Source organism: Lotus japonicus, chromosome 2 (assembly GCF_012489685.1).
Source record: "Lotus japonicus ecotype B-129 chromosome 2, LjGifu_v1.2".
NCBI classification, from domain to species: Eukaryota; Viridiplantae; Streptophyta; class Magnoliopsida; order Fabales; family Fabaceae; genus Lotus; species Lotus japonicus.
The window spans coordinates 60,641,000-60,659,110 of record NC_080042.1 but is presented as its reverse complement, the minus strand read 5'-3'; the positions used below and the strand labels follow the sequence as shown (position 1 = coordinate 60,659,110).

Below are 18,111 nucleotides of genomic sequence, written 5' to 3'. Positions count from 1 at the left end.
AATTACATAATCTAAATAATAAACTAACCTAATAATCTAATTATAATCAATCCCTAATTAAACCATTTCATCCCCAAATTGAACCCAGACAAGAACCAAGCTCTCCTTCCTCCTCCATCACCAAGAACAACAACCAAAAATAAAATTCTTGCACCTCTGTGGTAGAAATTTGGGGTGGATCTGAAGAATATGTGTTTAGAGCGAGAGGGGAGACCGAAAGAGAGAGGAGTGTGTTCTTGTTGTGGCTCCTGAATGAAGAAAAGAGAGTAAGAGAAATGGGTAATGGGTTTTTCTAGGCAAAGAAAATAGTATTCATCATCTTCTTCCTCATCGTGTTCAATATCATGTTCAACATCATCTTCAACAGCTTCAACATAGTATTCATCATCTTCATCCTCAACCACAACAAAAACAAAACCCGGAAAATACCTAGATTCTACATCAAACCCATATCACCCCACTCACCGCAACCTAATCTTATTCTTCAAACCCATATTCTTAAAAAAAAAAAAAATAGATCCTGCAATCGAGAACCACTGAAAAAGAGAAGGGGAGGAAGAAATGGAGAAAGGGGAAGAAGAAATGGAGAAAGAAAACCCAAAATCACACACCAGATCCTCTTTTTCATAGCTACCTGAATCACAAACCCTAACTTTCTTTTCTATTCGACAAGGCCAAGAAATCGTGGGTGTTGGGGAAGGTTTTGGGGCTTGGATATGAAGGTTCAGATGAAGAAGCAATACAGGGCCTAGAAGCAGAAATTCGGAGCATTCATTCTTACCAAACTTGATGCAACGTCGGTGGGTCTCATGGCCTCGGGAGTGCGGAAAAGGAAGGGTGGAAACGGCACGAAGAAGAGGAATTGGAAGAGGGGATGAACGTTTTCTTGCATCTCTTGCAAATAACCCAGATCTGCTTGTCTCAGTTCCTGTGTTGGCCAGATGGGGATGAAAGTGGGGAGAAGAAGGTTCTATCTTCTTCCACTCTAGGGTGGAAATTGGGGATGAAGAATGAAGATGAATAGTCAGGGTTTAATTGAGGATTCTCATATTAGATTAGGGATTAGTATTTGATTAGATTAGGTTTTTTTTAAGTTATTAGGTTATATAAAGTTTTTTTTTTTAAGTTATGAGAAGATGATTTGGGGTTAATTTGAGAGGGTTTGGAATTAAAAAATTAAGTTTTAAAATTTTTCAATTAAAAAATAATTTTAAATGCCACGTGGAAAAGCTGAGTAGGCTAAAATTGAAGCCACTTCAGCATCAGACACACTTTGGCCTTAATTGAATTAAAAAAAATTTCATAGGGACCCAATTTGATGCAAAAATTTTCCAAGCCCTGGATTTGATTCCCTTTACAATTACAGGGGCCTTCTGATGTATTAAGCCTTAAAAAAATAATATGTATTTTTTATTTCAAAGGAAAATTTCATACTTTTTTATTTTGGTGTATCACATCCTATCAATATTCTGTCCATCTCAAACACAGGATATAATAAGAGTCTATCCTGTCCCTATCGAATCATTTATCATATCCTGCTCTTATCATATCTTGTCCTTATCCAATCATTTATCATATCCTGCTATTATCCTATTCTGACTACCAAACGGACCCTTAAATGCTAAGAATGAATAACATTTTACACAAATGAACAATAAAACATATATATATTTATAGGCTTTGTACTCACGGCGATAGTCTTAGTAAGTGCGAGGAGACTCTTTAAGCTGAGCTTTCAAGTAGGAAGGTGGCCTTTGAGCGTCCTGCCTTAGTTCGTCGTGTTTCGGTCTATTAGTGATCGAACGTACATTAGTCGGACGGGAGGCTCCCGCCCGAGCCATTCAATTCAAACTCAAGGCAAATGCTTCAACGCGTGCCTTTTGGTCGGTCAAGATATCCTCATATCGGGTGGCTTATTAGCTGCCCGTACAGAAGCCCCCAACTTGGCGTGTCAAGCCTGTTTGACGAGATCCTTTATCTTTCCATTTTGTAGGATGTCATTTTGTTCAATTGTCTGAGCTGGAAGGTTCTCTAGCTGCTTGGTCGTTATACATGATCATAATTTCCTAGCGTCCCATACAATTGGGTGCGGTGGTTTTACTTATCCTATACCTTCTCATTCGTCAAAACTTGTGAGTTGTGACTGTTTACTTTTCTCTTTCCTTCTATTGTCCAATTATCTTTCTTCGGGAGAGGGGCTGAAGAATCGAAAGCATTTCCCACTTTTTAAAACCATGAAGCTCACTCTCTCCCTTTACTCGACTCTCTTCTTCTCCACCAACAAATCTCCTAGCTCTTCTGTCAGGTGACTTTGTGTTATGTTGCTCATCTTCTGTTACCAATCACCAAACCAAAATGACTTGATCTTCTTAGGTATATTTTTTCCCTTCCTTTCTTTTAATTTATCTATTGCGAGGGATGGTGGTTACTGGTTACTCGCCCTTTAAACGAGAATAGGAGTAAGGTAAACTCAAAACATTCTTTCGGTGAGGGTTTCACACTCGGAAACCCGATTACTCTCGGCGTCGCCGCCCCTTTAAACATTTTTCATCCTTCGTCCCTTGACAAGGAAAAGGGTTTACCTTTTTAGAGGAACTCAGTTTGAGCGATTGTAGTAGTGCTTCTAGCGACTACGTTATTCGCAACTATCCCCAGGATTAGATTCTGACCTGATCCTTGTAGATTTTCTCTTAATGGGAAAAAGGTGCATCGAGCAACCTTTAGAGATTCATGCATCCCTAAGGGACATGGAAGACTTCAATGTTGAAATTGTAGGACAAGTGTGCTCTTCCGCCTGACATGGTGGAGTCCGTTAAAAAGGATTTTGTCAAGTGCACCGAAACTTTTCCCGAGGGTGTTGCTGACTTCTCCCTTGGCATCCCTAGCGATGACAAGTCGGTTTGCTCTGCCTATTCGGATGGACTCTACATGTAAATTTACATCATCTCCAAACACAAGCCAAACTTCCCTTTCTCTGAATTTGAAAAGTTCATCGAAGACAAAAAGAATGAGCGTGGACTATCTTTCCACTACGAAGATAACATAGATGAGAGACGAGGAAGAAGTGAAGCACGTGGGAAGTATGAGCCTTAGAACATCTCCAATGCATAGTTGCTAGTTGGGTTGCTTAAAAACTATTTCGGTGGGTCCAGACTGACACATAGGATTTAAGCAACCCAAGCAGAATTCGCTCCAACCACGGTTGCTTAGTTTACTTTTAGTTGGATCCCATTATACCTCTTATATTTATATTATTTCAAGGTAATGACACTATACAAGTACATGAATGAAAGAGAAAATATAATTTTTTAGTCAAAAAGTAAGGAGAGAGAAAATAAGCAACCGTTGCTTAAATTTAAGCAACTCAACTGTCACGTCATGTTGCTCCAGTGGTGCTCCAAAATAAGCAACGTTGCTTAAGTTGCCAACTAGATTTAAGCAACCCCTATTGGAGATGCTCTTATGGAAGAAGCTAAAGTAAAGACAAAAGTCGTTCCACGTCTAGCTCCAAAGTTGTAACACCCCGATTTCGGTGGCGTCACTTTAGTAACCAAAAGTAAACTTAATGCGGAAAAACGTGAATATTTTTTTTTCGATAATAACTAAGACAAGACAGAATTAAATAAAACCCAAATGCGAAAACAACAGAACTAATATACAATATATACAACAGCCCCCGCTGTAAGTAGCTAACCTCGTCACGAGTAAACCTCCAGTGACGGGTAATAAGAAACATGTAACGCCTGTAGGCAATATGTACAAACCAAATATAAAGGTGAAGTGTCCGCAACACCATCCCTCAAAACTGAGAATAAGCTGGCCCATCGGCCTGAAAAGACCTCCTAAGTCCAACCAACTCTCTGTGATTCCCGTAAAGAAACCACACAAAAGCTATAGGTGGAACTACCCTGTCCCCAAAGAAACAAATGATGTTCAGAGCTAAGACTCTACTCCTACACTAATCCTATCTCGAGGAGCTCACACCAGCACTAAAAACCTACACGCTGGCATGATTGTCGTCTGAATCAGAATCCAGAACGACCAAATCTACAAACGCTATCCGACCTCCCCTCACAACCGCAATGCGCTCCGATGCTGAACTAACGGGCTTTGGGCCCGAACCATGATCATCAATGATCGCAACGGTGGGTGTGCTGGACTCTGATGAATGCACTCCCACAGGCTCCTCCTCGGAGGGGTCCTCATCATCCGAAGACGACGGTGGCGGCGGTGCTCCTCCTAATCCTGGTCCGCAGTGCACACCAGGTGGCAAGTTGAAGCTGATAGTGCTCCTCCTCAGTACTCCTTCCACCAAGCGTTCTTCCCTATCTACCCTATCCTCCATGATCCTCCCGGAATAGGTCGCGCGATGGCTAGCGGGGTCTACCACCCACGAACCGGGGTCATCCTGGTCAATCATCTCGTATCTAATCCCCCCCGAAGGGTGGACCATTGTGAACCAGTCCGCAATGGACATCTGACAAAAGGCGTTGTCCGCCAAAACACACACAGAAGACGCGAGGGTCAACTCCAAAGAACTATGTAGATAATAAACCCAATAGGTACAGATAAGAAATAGCCGCTTAGGCTTATAACTAGAGGTAACATCCTAGGGTTGCATACTCCACAATGATCATAAACAACGATAATAACAAATAGCATGCATCACGTAGGATTAACAATTATCAATCACACTCAACAACTAAGTCAGTATGCATGTTGCATGACATGATATGACGGTTAACCCAGTTAACCACATGCATTCCGGAAAGGGATGGACATCAAACGGATCAGCCCTAACACCAGCCACGGTGGAACCATTTCGGCCCGCGTGCCTCTTACTCCAACAACAACGGTAGTCAGATCAGCAGTAAACCCGTAGGTCTGCCATTTCGGTCTGCTACAAGAGTCGTCTACAAACGCTCTTACACGGCATTCCGGGTCTTATGACCATTTTGGAAACCGACGAGGTCCAGAGTACGTCCTGTGTTAATACCTCATTAATGTTGCATGAATGCAGGATGATTAGTCAAACAACGTCTCCGAATCTCACTCGACACGTCGCCACGTGTTCTAGCTAATTTAAAGTCTCTAAAAGCTTACCCTAAGGTAACAGTCGATTCTGCGACAAAAGACTCATCTCTACAACAACACATAACTCACGATGATCTCCAAATCATCCGACTCATCTCAAACCAATGGTCAAAACTGCTCAACGAGCAAGAGTATCACATACTCGGAAACTATCAATTTCCCGGACTTATCCCCCGGATAGCCCAACAACACATAGCTGCTCCAACAGCACAAGAGTATCAACATACTCAAAACTTCTCAACTTTCTCAACACTTGGATCCGACGACACTTCTCGTTTTCCAAAACTAAGATTTGCATCCAAAGCTTCCTTTCGAGTTTATTATCATTAATTGAAGATTTAGAGGTTGTTTAATGTCTTATGAGTTTTCTTTACAAAATAGTATCCTTTTAGTCTTATCGCAAATCCTATAAGTTCTCGGGATCTCCTAATCCCCAAATGACACCAGAGAATGTCTCGATCCATGAAACACCATAACAAGGCCCGAATCTCATTTGTCCTATCAAACTTTCTCAAAACTCTCAAAATAAAATCGGCATGACCTGCCCGCTATTCTCACTACTCAGAATCACAGATTTCATTGCAAAAGCATAATTAACTCAGCACAATCAACCAACATGTCATATATCAACATATTATGCAATAATCACGTAGCACTTAGCATATAAAGCATGCACCACACATCCTAGATTACCCACATAGCACATAGCATGTAAGTCAATCTCAAAAACAGTCAGTAGATGAATCATCTACATTGTCAGCCGAAGCCTCAGAAAACATTTTTCCCAATCAAACACAAACAAGTGCATAAACAATAAATCAATGTCGAAAGCATCGACCCTAAGCATTAACTAGAGATTCAGTGAGTAGCCCTCACCTGAAGATTCTCCAGGATGATCTTCTAACGTTTCTTCACAATCAAAGCCTTGCTCCGCTGGAAATTCCTCAAAATCACCTTTAGAGCAAAACCACAGAAATACTATCAGAATCTATCGGAAACTAAGCTATCAATACATCACTAAGGTTACACGAAGTAGTACATACTCCGAGGTACGATAATCTAGCGCGAAAGGACAAGTTTTCGAAAAAGGAATTTTCTCCCTCCATCCTTAAAGTGCTCGACCACTTTTGGTAATTGTGGGGTTCGATTTTTCTTCGATCAAACTTGGTTTTTATGCTATCATTAGCCGTAACTAAGGGTATTCTAAACTCGGAAAAATTATCGGATCAAAAACTGTCGCAGGGGTATTTTGGTCACTATTTTTAACTTAGAATTTCAAAACTGAAATCCCAAAAAGCAAATTTGACAGGGACGTCACCAACGACGTTTATGACAACTAATCCTACTAGCACTAAGCTAAGGCGATAGTTTTCAGCCCAAAAGTTGAAGCTTTACTCCAAAAATGGGTATTTAAGGCATAAATTGATTCCGGCGGAATTTCGGCGACATAACGGAAAAACTAATCCGACAGAAGTGATCTTGGGCACGTAAGGAAGATGTTTAGAATCAAAAATGAAATATTCAGGATAGTTTTGCAAAAACCTCAAAACTATCAGCTCAGAAAAGTCTAGAGAAAAGCTATGGAAAAAGCGATCAGAGGTAAGGATTAGCGACTATACCTCGAAACCTTGAAGTAGCAACTGATTAATCGACGATCAAGCAAGAAATGAACAAAAGCTCTTCTTCCTTCCTCTTCAATGGAGCTCGCGGATTTGGGAGAGAAATGGAGGAGTTTTTGTGATTGTTCTCACCTTTCTTGCTATATATAGTGGATGGCAAAACGCGGTAAAATGAAAGTTTCGCGAATCTGATTTTTCCGGCTTCATTCTCCATGAATTCTAAGATAGGTTTTGGCGACATAAATCCAAAACTAAGAAAAGGTTTCCTTGTATTTTTGGTAACTAATGCAAAGTCGGTGTAAAACTATTTTACCCGATAAGTTGCTTTTTGCATCGAATGTCGGAATGGAAAACTTCCTTCTGAAGAAAGATTGAAATCATCAAGAGAAATGGGTGTACGCGTGTGGAATCTTCATTTGAAGCTCCGAATAGAAAAAGTCTTCATCGTCGGGTGATTCTAGGGTTTTGAAATACCAGGGTTTCGGTTTCGGCAAACTTCCGATGATTGGAATCGGACGTTCGTAGATTCTAGAGTTTCGCCTCGAAACGATTGTGATATATGGAAAAAGAGAAGTTCTAACATTTCTCTGAAGATTTTTGGAATTAACTTCCATCGTGCCTATAAGTGAAAACTAGCTATATACTAGGGTTTCTGACCTAGGTTGAAGCGTGTAACGATCGTGCTATAACTTTATCGACTTTGGTACAATCCTTAGACTTTTCCTGAACTTTCTCCTTCATAAATTTATTTCATTTGGTAAACTCTAGTTCAGGTTTCCCTTCACGATACATCAACCCTAATCGTGAATAGGATTCTATTTACTTGGCATAAGTTTAAAAACTTGGGTCTTACAAAAGTCATATGCTATTATTGTGGTAAGGAAGACCATAAGAAAAATGAATGCAAATTCCTTACGAGAGACCATAAGTCTCGAAATGTTTTTCCAAACCTCATAAATACCTAGAAGAATGAGGAAAATCCTATTGCATTAGTTGCAACAGTAGATGATATATCTTCTTCATCGAAGAAGATAATTACTTTTTTTATAGGCAATAAGAAATATATTGAAATAAAGTATAAGGTACTTCAACCTAGGGGTGTACAAGACCCGGCCCTACCCGCCAACCCGTCCCGGCCCAAGCCTTTAGGGCCGGGTTCAACCCGGTCCGATCATTAAAAGAGACCGGGTTCGGGTTGATCTTCGAGTTACCCGACTTCGGGTAGGGTCGGGTTCGGGTTGACACTCGGGTCACCCGGCCCGTCCCACATATATATTTTATAAAATTTTAATTTGTTATAATGATTAAAATGTGATACATGGTGCTCAAATTTATCTTATACCATGTAGATGAGATTAAAATGTTTAACATCTACCTTATGAATTGAATAAACGTTGGTCAAACTATGGACACTTTCATGCTCTAACAAGAGAAAATCATGTGTGTGTATTATGCATATGTGAGACAAGTGAAGAAATGATCAAACAAAATGTAAACATCTCAAGTGCAATAGATTATGAAAGAATTGGATCCTTTCAAGTTATTTCTTCTAAAAAATAGTTCCAACTTATAACTCTTTTAGTATGTTATTATCTTTAAATTTTACAATTAGTATCAAATAGTCTTAAACTTATTGTCCCTCAGACCAACCCGGTCCCGTCCTACATAGACCCGTCCTAAATTGGACCCGCATAATGTCGGGTTGCTTCGGGTCTAGGGACGGGTTAGGGTCTATGAATTGGCCCGATCAACATTTAGGGCCGGGTTAGGGTTAACCAAAACCCGTCCCAACCCGTCCCTTGTACACCCCTACTTCAACCCAATACAAGTAGGAAAATGAAAAAGAGAAAATAATAGAGTAACAATTAACATAACATCATCTGATAACCACCTACTCTCAAAGAAGCCCACCACCCACCACCTCCTTGAAGACGGATTAAGGAGATCATGTCTCATTAAAACCTTACCAGGAAAAACACCCTTGTAAAAACATGGTGAAGGAAAAAGAGTACATGATATCAATAATCAAAGGGTAATCTTCAAGGAGGACTATGCAAAATTACAAAAATTGAATTAATACAATTCCACTATCCCACCCAATGCCTACAAAGTAATAGTGCACATCCCAGAGACCAGCAGCATTATTTCATTAGTGTAAGCACAACACAGCTATCAGTCTTCGTGATCCTCCAAGCCAAGGGACTCCAAGTCAATAAAGCATGCTACCATCCTTGCTAACATATAGGCCCCTCAAAAAAAGACAAAAGCAAACATGAATGTTACAACACTTAAACAATTGAAGGTAACCTTGTTGTACAGCAAAAGTATCCTTCACCACCCTGATATAGCAGAACAAGTTATATATAAGAAGATAATTACTTGAGTGTTTCTTGTGGTGGCTACTCTTGGATTGTTGATTTCGGTGCTCTTTCCATGCTATCCGCATGAAGGGTTTTCTCAAATTACAAGAGAGGATACTATGATACGCTCATTATTCATTTCGATCTAGTTCGTTTACCTGTGGTGTAAACTCGCAGAATATTACCAAAGAAGAAGAAAAAGTGGTCTCAGGTGAAGGAATTCAGAATAAGGGGAAAATCTAAGCTCATCAAATTTATTCTCTTCTAGATTCCTTTTCATCATGGTGGTTGTATCTTCTATCTAATTACTGATCAACATGTCAACATGTCAACATGTTTTCCCTTTGTCGTACATAGTGTCTAATGGGACAAATTAAGGGTATATAAATATTCAATGAAGAATTGTCGATAAATTAAAGGATGGTGGGCCTGAAAGGAAGACAGGGACAATTAGTAGTTCATGTAACAGATTTTTTTTCCGAAGGATGTGATAGGATCACTTTAATAATTTGGGACCAAATTACAAACTGACGAAATTACAAAACGGGTTAATGATCAAATTAGTCCATGAATTTATAAGTGAATTTAATTTTAGTTTTTTTAGTAAAAATGTTGTTTAATTAGTAGCGGTCATTTTTACAATTACTGATGGTGTTTGACCGTCACTAAACATCATTTTTCTTCAAAGTGACTAAAATCAAACTCACTTACAAATTCGGTGACGAATTTCACCATTAACCCTTACAAAACTAACGGTGAGTGTGAACTTTCACATTTTAAGATAACCCAAACCTTAAATAGTAACGAATTTTTTGTTTTTTGAAAAGCACTAGTAACGAATTACAATATCATGCTGAGGTATCTTTTATAAGTGCAAGGTCTGAATTCTTACTTAAATAATTCAACTTATAATATTTTTAATATTTATTTTCATAAATTATTAAATATCTTAGTAATTTTTTAAACAATTCGTAATGATTTATACTCATCTCAAATTTTTGGTGGACATAATCATCTCAATTTAGAAATTATGTACAGAATAAAAAAAATGATAATAACAAATTTAACAAAAGTTTTAGGGACGTGGCACATAGGATCAGACTGAACACTTGGTAAAGTTATTGGAGCTTCGACAAGTATTAAAAACCACTATTTCTTAACATTCACTACAAAAAAAAACGTTATTTAGTGGGGTTTTTTTTGCACTTAACGGGGGTTTTCAACCCCCGCGAGTTACTTAGCGGGGGTTTTGAAAAATCTCGAAGTTACACTCCCCACAAATTATTAACGGGGGTTTTTAGCAAACCCTGGTACCTGCATATGAATTTAGCGGGAGTTTTTAGCGGGGGTTTTAAACCTCCCTTATCCATAAGCTTTTTTTAACGGGAGTTTTCAACCTCCCTTAATTGCAAGAGATTATTTACAGCTTTAAACCTCCCTTAAACCTTCCTTGACTACTAGAGTTTATTCTAGGGACATTTTTAACCTCATTAATTGTTGAGTTTACTTATTAACCATAAGATAAGCTAGAGAAGAAATAGGATAATAGAATAATATCATAAGCTAATTGTCTATATAAGCTTATCAAGACACTTCTAAAATTAATGAACATAATAATAACTGCAGTTTCACAGAACACATGAACAACAACAGAGCAATTCAAAACAAGGTGAAGTTTTATGGACCTCAGCCAATTATATCATGTTTCCAACCGTATATATCAGTACATGTTGACATAAAAAATATATATAAGCCACATGGTGGGAAAGATGATAAGAATATGTGAACATTTTGCTGCTGATACTTACAGGCTTACCAAGTCTGACAAAAGACTAATCTGATTGCTTATGAGACCTTTCAAACCTTGACTGCCCAGATCTCTGAAATAAAAATTGGAATAAGATAAACTCAAAACTTCAGGGGAGGAAAATAAAATAAATTAACCAGAAAATAACTGAAGACAATATGCATTTGTGGAACAGCAGCTGAACCCATAATCCACGACCTACCCAAGCTTTCCAAGGGAAATAGTGTCGCTAAATTATTTAACTCTAAGTCCTTCTTAAAGATTTGATATAAATTATAATCCAAAGAGTACTTATTGTAGCCAAATGGGCTCTATGTCCTACAGACAACAGCTATATAAACTTAGGCCATTTGGATCTGATCTATATCTGCCAGGTGATTATTTGAACAATTCTAAGCAGTAAACAGAAGCATTCAGAACAAGTAAAGGATTTGTAAGTGGCAAGTGTCTTTGATTCTTCTAGGTTATAACAATCCCTAAGAGCATATAAGTATGCAGGAGCAACTATATACAGTAGAAGATCAAACCCAAGTGCTCATGACTTTTACAATCTGAAAGAAAAAGGTTAAGTATAATGGCATTATCCAAGCCAATGAGTATCTACTTATACTTTAGAAATTGAAAGAAGCTGGTCATACAGCATAAGCAGGCCTATTACTTTTTAACAATCCCCGAACTTACTGTATTAAAGTATAATTCAAAGAAAAAAGTACGATTTAAAAAGAAAATCATTCCCTGATTATTGGCATATATAATTCCAACACAAGATAAAAGGCAAAGATGTAAATGGAAGCAAACCATATTTACACCCTGATACATTGTGAAATATAAAGTAGTTGACTATTTAGAAATTGGATTATCATATAAAGAATATATACTTTCAGTTCCTTGAAGGACTTCAATGCATCACAGGTATATAATATAGAAATAAAATACACAAAGGTTACTTTCAGCATCCTTGACAACCAGTGCAGCATGAGACTACAACCAGTTATAAAAGCCAAAAAGAAAATAAAACAGTAAAGATATTGACAGTCCCAACAAGTAAGAATCCACTTCAGCATCCTGCACTTAACAGAACCAGCCTAAAAGCCACAATAGTATGTTGAAAAACCCATCCAAAGTGCTGCAACATGAGAGCTCCATCCCCATAAAATATCACACATGACCTTTACAATCACACCAAGCACCATCACAAAAAGAAACCAAATGCCCCAATCCAAAATAGTCAGTTATATAGATTAATGAAGGCATTGAATAGTGTAGATAATATTAATGAAGCAATCATCAAGGTACTCCCCAGGACTAGTCAGCCTCATTCAATCTTATCATATCTAAGAAGCTAATGCATTAAGACAAGGATCAGAAGCATTTTTGAACAATTCCTTGCTTTAGCCATACCAATCCAATAGTTCACAAAAATAATCAACATCATGTTTATAAAACGAAAATGGTCCAGTTTACATCATGCACTACCTAAACACACATCAGCTGACCAAATCATGAAACCATAGGTAGGTCATAATCTTACTCAAATACTACCTAAACTTATAAGCACTTAATTAAGTTGTTTACCGAAACGCACACATAGTCTTGAACAATGAAAAGCACTTACAAATGTGACATTGCGACTCATAAGCTAAAGCTATTAAAAAAATAAGCCAAGCAAAAATATTTCAAAACATTTTCTTGAAGTACTAAGTTTAAATTGTTCCATTCACTCACTTTCAAGGAAAAAGAAAAAAGCAGTCAGATATCAGCAAAAGAACAAAACTCATAGCAATGAATTATGACCTTCAAACTCGGAAAGTCTATGGACAGCTCTTTTGTGTAAATTGAGCTGTTTCTGACCCGAGTCAAGGGTGGAGGATTCTTTCACCAAATTCTCACATGCGAAGGAAGCTGAGGAAATCAATACAAATAGTTAATGAATTTGCTGATAATGCTATCATGACAAGAAAAATGGAGCTCTCTTTGCAGCATGAGGGGAACAATCAGAAAAAGCAAAAATCAGACTAGTTAACTATGTTCATGAGGCTCAAGAATGAGAGTGGAAAACCGTATTCAAACAAGACAAGAATTTTGTCAAAGACAAAAGAAGCATCATATTTAAATTAAAAATTAAAAAAAAAACTCAAAAAATATGCAGGTGAATAAAATACAAAGAGGACAAATTTTTCTAAACTAAAACTGATTTGAAAGAAGAACCATGATTGTAACTTAACTGAACTAAGTAAGATAGAAACTCAACAATCACAAGCTGCGGAGGAGCAAACATAGATTAAGTGTGGATTTTGATCTTGTGCTTAAGTAAAAAGTAAATGAATTAAAATTCAAAAAGGAGGAAAAAGGATAGAGTAAGGTACATAATCTAACTAAAGCAGAAAACGAACCTCCTTCAGATCCTCAAGAATGCAGGTAAGCAAATACTCCAGTTATCAAGAACAAGCATAGACCTGCAGAAAGAAGTGAGAAAGAAAAAAGTAGCACAAAAGGCTAGTGAGTAAGCCAAATCATAAGAGAGATACAGGCCAATGTTCTCAAGCAAATACACTCTGCTTTTGTTGTTTGGAAAGGATTTGATTGTCCAAGAAGAAATAATCAGAAAGAGAAGTTTTTTTAATTGAAATGTGAGTGGTATTAATTATATCATTGAGCTGCCACAAATATAAAAATGTGACTGCAAGTTAACTCAACCAAAAACCAAAAAGAAATAATATATCAAACAACGATGGTATCATGATTGAAGTGGTTTACCTTACTTGCAAAAAAATTGCAGTGTTAAAAGGAAAGATCTGCATCATTTGCATGGAAAGCAATCTCCTCTGACACCTTATTAAGATCAATGCCCTGCAATCCATTGAACAAAACAAGAATGAAACATGTAATGTAATCATCATATATAAATCTACCAGATAACAAACAAAGTACTAAGTTGATTTTCTTACAGGTAAATCATTTCCAGAGTTGGCAATTACAAGATTTGAAGTGCTAACACCCATGAGACCTCCTTCTTTATCCTTTAACTGGTAACTAATATAACAGTGTTAGGAGAGAACTTGGTCATCATAGCAAAAATTTGCCAAACCTAACTCTCCTTACCCTTGATATGATTTCAAGTAGCTCAGGGTAAGTCACATCATTGATGGAGGGTAAGTCATTAGCAGCCAGTACAACCTACATTCATAAGAACAAGACATCCATAAGAAAAGCACATGAAAATAACCTTCAATTTCACATAACTTTAAAATTGGCAAATACTATCACAACTAAAATAAGTAACAATTACTCTACTTTAAAGTACTTAAAATAGATTAACAAAACATGCAGTTCTTCTAAATTCCTTAAAATGCAAAATAAATTCTAAGTAATACAACACATTGGTCCATACCTGAACCCCACAGCGAAGAAGCTCCCTCGTAAATGGCAAAATACCCAAAATGATATCCGCGCCTGAGTTATCAACAAATATGATAACCTGTCATGATAAACAAATTAATCAGGACGATACTCCTGCACAAGATATGCCAGAAAACATCAAATGCATCATAATATTGTATGTTTCTATAGCAATGGGAACATCAAATGCATCATAATATTGTATGTTTCTATAGCAATGGAAACATCAAATGCATCATAATAAAACCAATGTCCTTAGCAGATCATAAACACAACACAGTACACACACATAATTTCAACAGAGAGAGAATTGATTCGAGCTGATTCAGATCTGATTATCCATTAAGCTATTCAAACCTAAACCGTTTTCAATCGATGATTATACCGGAGAGGAGAGAAATCTCCAAATCAACTAATGAAAACCTAATTTAGAAATCTGAATCGGTTAATTAAGAAAAAATCGGTACCGGAGAATGCAGCATGCGACGGATTAGAGGTTGTTGAGTCTCTGAGGGATGCATCCATGAGAAAATCACAGAGAGAACTGCGAATGAAGAAGGAGAAGCGGTTAGTCAGCTTTTGAAGCTCGTTTTCCTTTCTCTTTAGCACAGTTAAATAGCAAAGAGAAGCAAAGTAGGTCATACCGACGGCGGAGGAGGCTGTTGCTACGACGGCGTGCGGTGGTTGTTGCCACGGAAATGGAAGCGAACGGTGAAATCGGGGAAGGTTGAAATCGGTGGAAAACGAGATCAAATCGATGCAAAACGAGATCAAATCGGTGGAAAGCGAGAAAAAATCAGTGGAAATCGCTTGCAATCGTGAGCTTCCATGGTTGAACGAGTTCTTGTGTGAGAGTGAGACTGAGAACGAGTTCTGTTCTGTGAGTGAGAGTGAAATCAGAGTTAATCAATGAAAATTTTGCGGGGGTTATTAAAAACCCCCTTAACTAATAAAAATTGATGACATTTGCGGGGGTTATCAAAACCCCCGCTAAATAACCCCCACTAAATAACGTTTTTTTTGTAGTGATTAGAGATATTTTTGCAATTTTACTTTGGCAAGAGATTAAAATTCACCTATTTTACAGGAATCAAACCTTAGTCAACACAAAATGAAAATAAGAAAGCTGCTAGCAATTGTTTGTTGGGGTTAACTTCAATGGTGAAGCATGTCCCACATCGCGCAACATCTTAAATAAATGAGGTCAAAAATATGTTATTGGTGAAGTCTTACATTGCTTAGTGTAGTGAAGTAAGGAGAGGACAATACTATATATTATACTCTAGTTCTTTGTTTTTAGATGTATCAGTAGCACTTTAAACTTATATTTGACTTAGTCTAAATACTTGCTTGGTGAGAGTGTGCGGGTACTGGGTATTGGGGAGAGGTTCAGAGAAGTCTATGTGTTGTAATAATTTTAAGATAGTGATTTTTCCTTGGTTGTCGATTTAGATAATGATCGTGGTTTCTTAAACGGGTTTGGAGTCTTTCCACGGAATATTCTTATATTTTAATTATGTTTATTTTTCTTCAATTGTGTTATTTTCTAATAGTAACATTTACTTTGACATTATCTCTCCAACATTTCATCATGGATATGTTGAAACTTATGAAGAGCGCGCTCACTTAATTATGTGCCTCACATCTAATTTAGTAGGTCATGTATGAATTTCAACTAATCACGGAGTGTTAGAAAAATAGTATTAGAGTGAGAATTGCTAGTATTTTTTCCGAAATATATTATAGATATAAAACGGTTTTTCTCCTTTCTTATTTTTTAGTGTAACTAAAAATTGTTAGTCAAACATAACTTTATTTTCTTTGTTTATGTTTAGAATAGTTATCAAATTTTTGGATGACAAATGCCAATGATAAGATTTGAGAAATCTGAGCCCACGATGACTTTTTTGCTTCATTAATTTCTCTCCTTTCATGGTGCTCTTTTAATCTTGTGTTTTGGCTAACAATTTATCTCGATTAATGGGATAACAGGAGATAAGGTACTTTTGTAACTGTTCTCTTTCAAAATTGGCATTAGCAATTGTTGAGACTGACTAGAGTTGGAGGACCACGTACCCAATCCATTAGTTAAGGATCAATCAACCACCGACGAAGAGTACACAATGCCTAACAATGTTAGAGCATGCTTGGATTCTTGTTATACTTCTATTCATTCACCTTCCTTTCTTAAAGGGTTATATATCCATTAACCTGGCTTGAAATACCAAATCATATAATCCAATATACGAAACATTAAAGCTGGGGTTTACTTACATTTGACCTAAAGCAGATGGAGTTCAAAAAGACATCATAATTTTGTGTTTCCACTTATAATATCGGGGAATTTGTTAAGGAAATTTGAAATATGTGTTGTTTGGTGTGATGTATAGTATAAGATTCGATTATATTAGCTTATTAGGTTTGATAGGATAAAGTCTCATAAAAATTTAATACTACATTCGGTCCTATTTATAAGAAGCAAAAAAAATTCACATAGTTTAAGAAATATAGTTAAACTAGATAAAATGCATTAAATTTGTCTTGAATTAAAATACACTTCTAAAATTACCCTGAAGAGTGAGAAAGAGATTAAATAATTAATGAGACACATTTTACAAGTTAGAACTAATAAGGACATCATTGGGAAAAAAATAATTAATATAGCTCAAACTTTCATTTGGTTCTTATAAAAATGACCAAGATTTTTCTTCTCTTTCATTCTTATAAATAGGAGCGAAGGTGGTACTATACAACGTTTCGTCATACACTATATAACTTATCACATTGTTTAAGTTAATATAATCCAATGCTTTGTGAAATATTGAATATAATAGATAATATCAATGTGAGGATGATGTTAATGGGTGGTGAAGATGGTGGCAGCAGCGGCGGTAGCTGCAGTAGTGGTGGCAGTGATGTAGGGTGGGGGTTGTGGCGGTGGTTGTAGAGTTGGTGGTGGTGGTGGCGATGGCGGTGAAGGGTGGTGGCAGTGTTGTAGGGCGATGGTGGCAATAGTTGCAGTAGCAGTTCGGGTGGTGGTGGCGGAGGTGGTGGTATTGGAAGGTCATGGTGATGGCAACGGTGGTGGTAGTTGTAGTGGTGGCGATAACGATGGTGGTAGCGATGATGGTGGCAGTGGTGGATCGTGGTGGTGGCGACGATGGTGGTGAAGGGTAGTAATGGCAGCGATGGTGGTAGAAGTGACAATAATGATGGTGGCAGTGGTGGAGCGTGGCGGCCGCGACAATGATGAAAGCGGTGATGGTGGCGGCAATGACAGTGGCGATGGTGGTGGTGGCGGCGGTTGATTGAATATTTTCAAGTAGCTTATATATCATTCTCTTATCATGTCTTATTCATCATCAATAGGTAGATTAAATGATTTTATATTTCATAAACAAATTTCAAAACAGTTTCAAGCTAATTTTAAAATTAAAAGAAAGAGTTTGTGATTATGGTTTTTAATGTCAAGAACATGTGTAACACACCGTCATCCCCTTCCACACCATACCACCATGCACCGCTGTTGTCACCATCGCCACCACCAACTTCCACCACTACCAATACTGCCACCACAATCGCTGCTACCATTGCCACAATCCACTGTCACCACCGCCATAGTCACTGCCAATATCACCACCACCGTTATCATTGTTACCAGCCTACAGCATTGGCATTGCCACCACCACCTCCACCGCCATCATCCACCATTATTGTCGTCGTCATCACCACCACCTTCATTCGCCTTCTGTCATTGTCACCATCGTTGCCACTACAGGTTAACGTCCATCACCGTCATGACTGTTACGAATTTACAAAATTTACAACTACT

General features: G+C 37.6%; 1 protein-coding gene across 1 annotated transcript; it reads right to left on the bottom strand.

Annotated features, from left to right (window-relative positions):
* Window positions 1-10,444: 10,444 nt before the first annotated feature.
* On the bottom strand, window positions 10,445-15,181 carry LOC130738647 (damage-control phosphatase At2g17340-like). Its single transcript, XM_057590740.1, has 9 exons — window positions 14,924-15,181; window positions 14,747-14,823; window positions 14,272-14,358; window positions 13,983-14,057; window positions 13,829-13,906; window positions 13,638-13,730; window positions 13,274-13,336; window positions 12,675-12,782; window positions 10,445-10,953 (listed from the first exon to the last, which is right to left on the bottom strand). The coding sequence occupies exons 2-6, from the start codon at window positions 14,798-14,800 to the stop codon at window positions 13,662-13,664; spliced, it is 363 nt and encodes a 120-aa protein (XP_057446723.1). The 5' UTR covers window positions 14,801-14,823; window positions 14,924-15,181; the 3' UTR covers window positions 10,445-10,953; window positions 12,675-12,782; window positions 13,274-13,336; window positions 13,638-13,661.
* Between the last annotated feature and the right edge of the window lie 2,930 nt (window positions 15,182-18,111).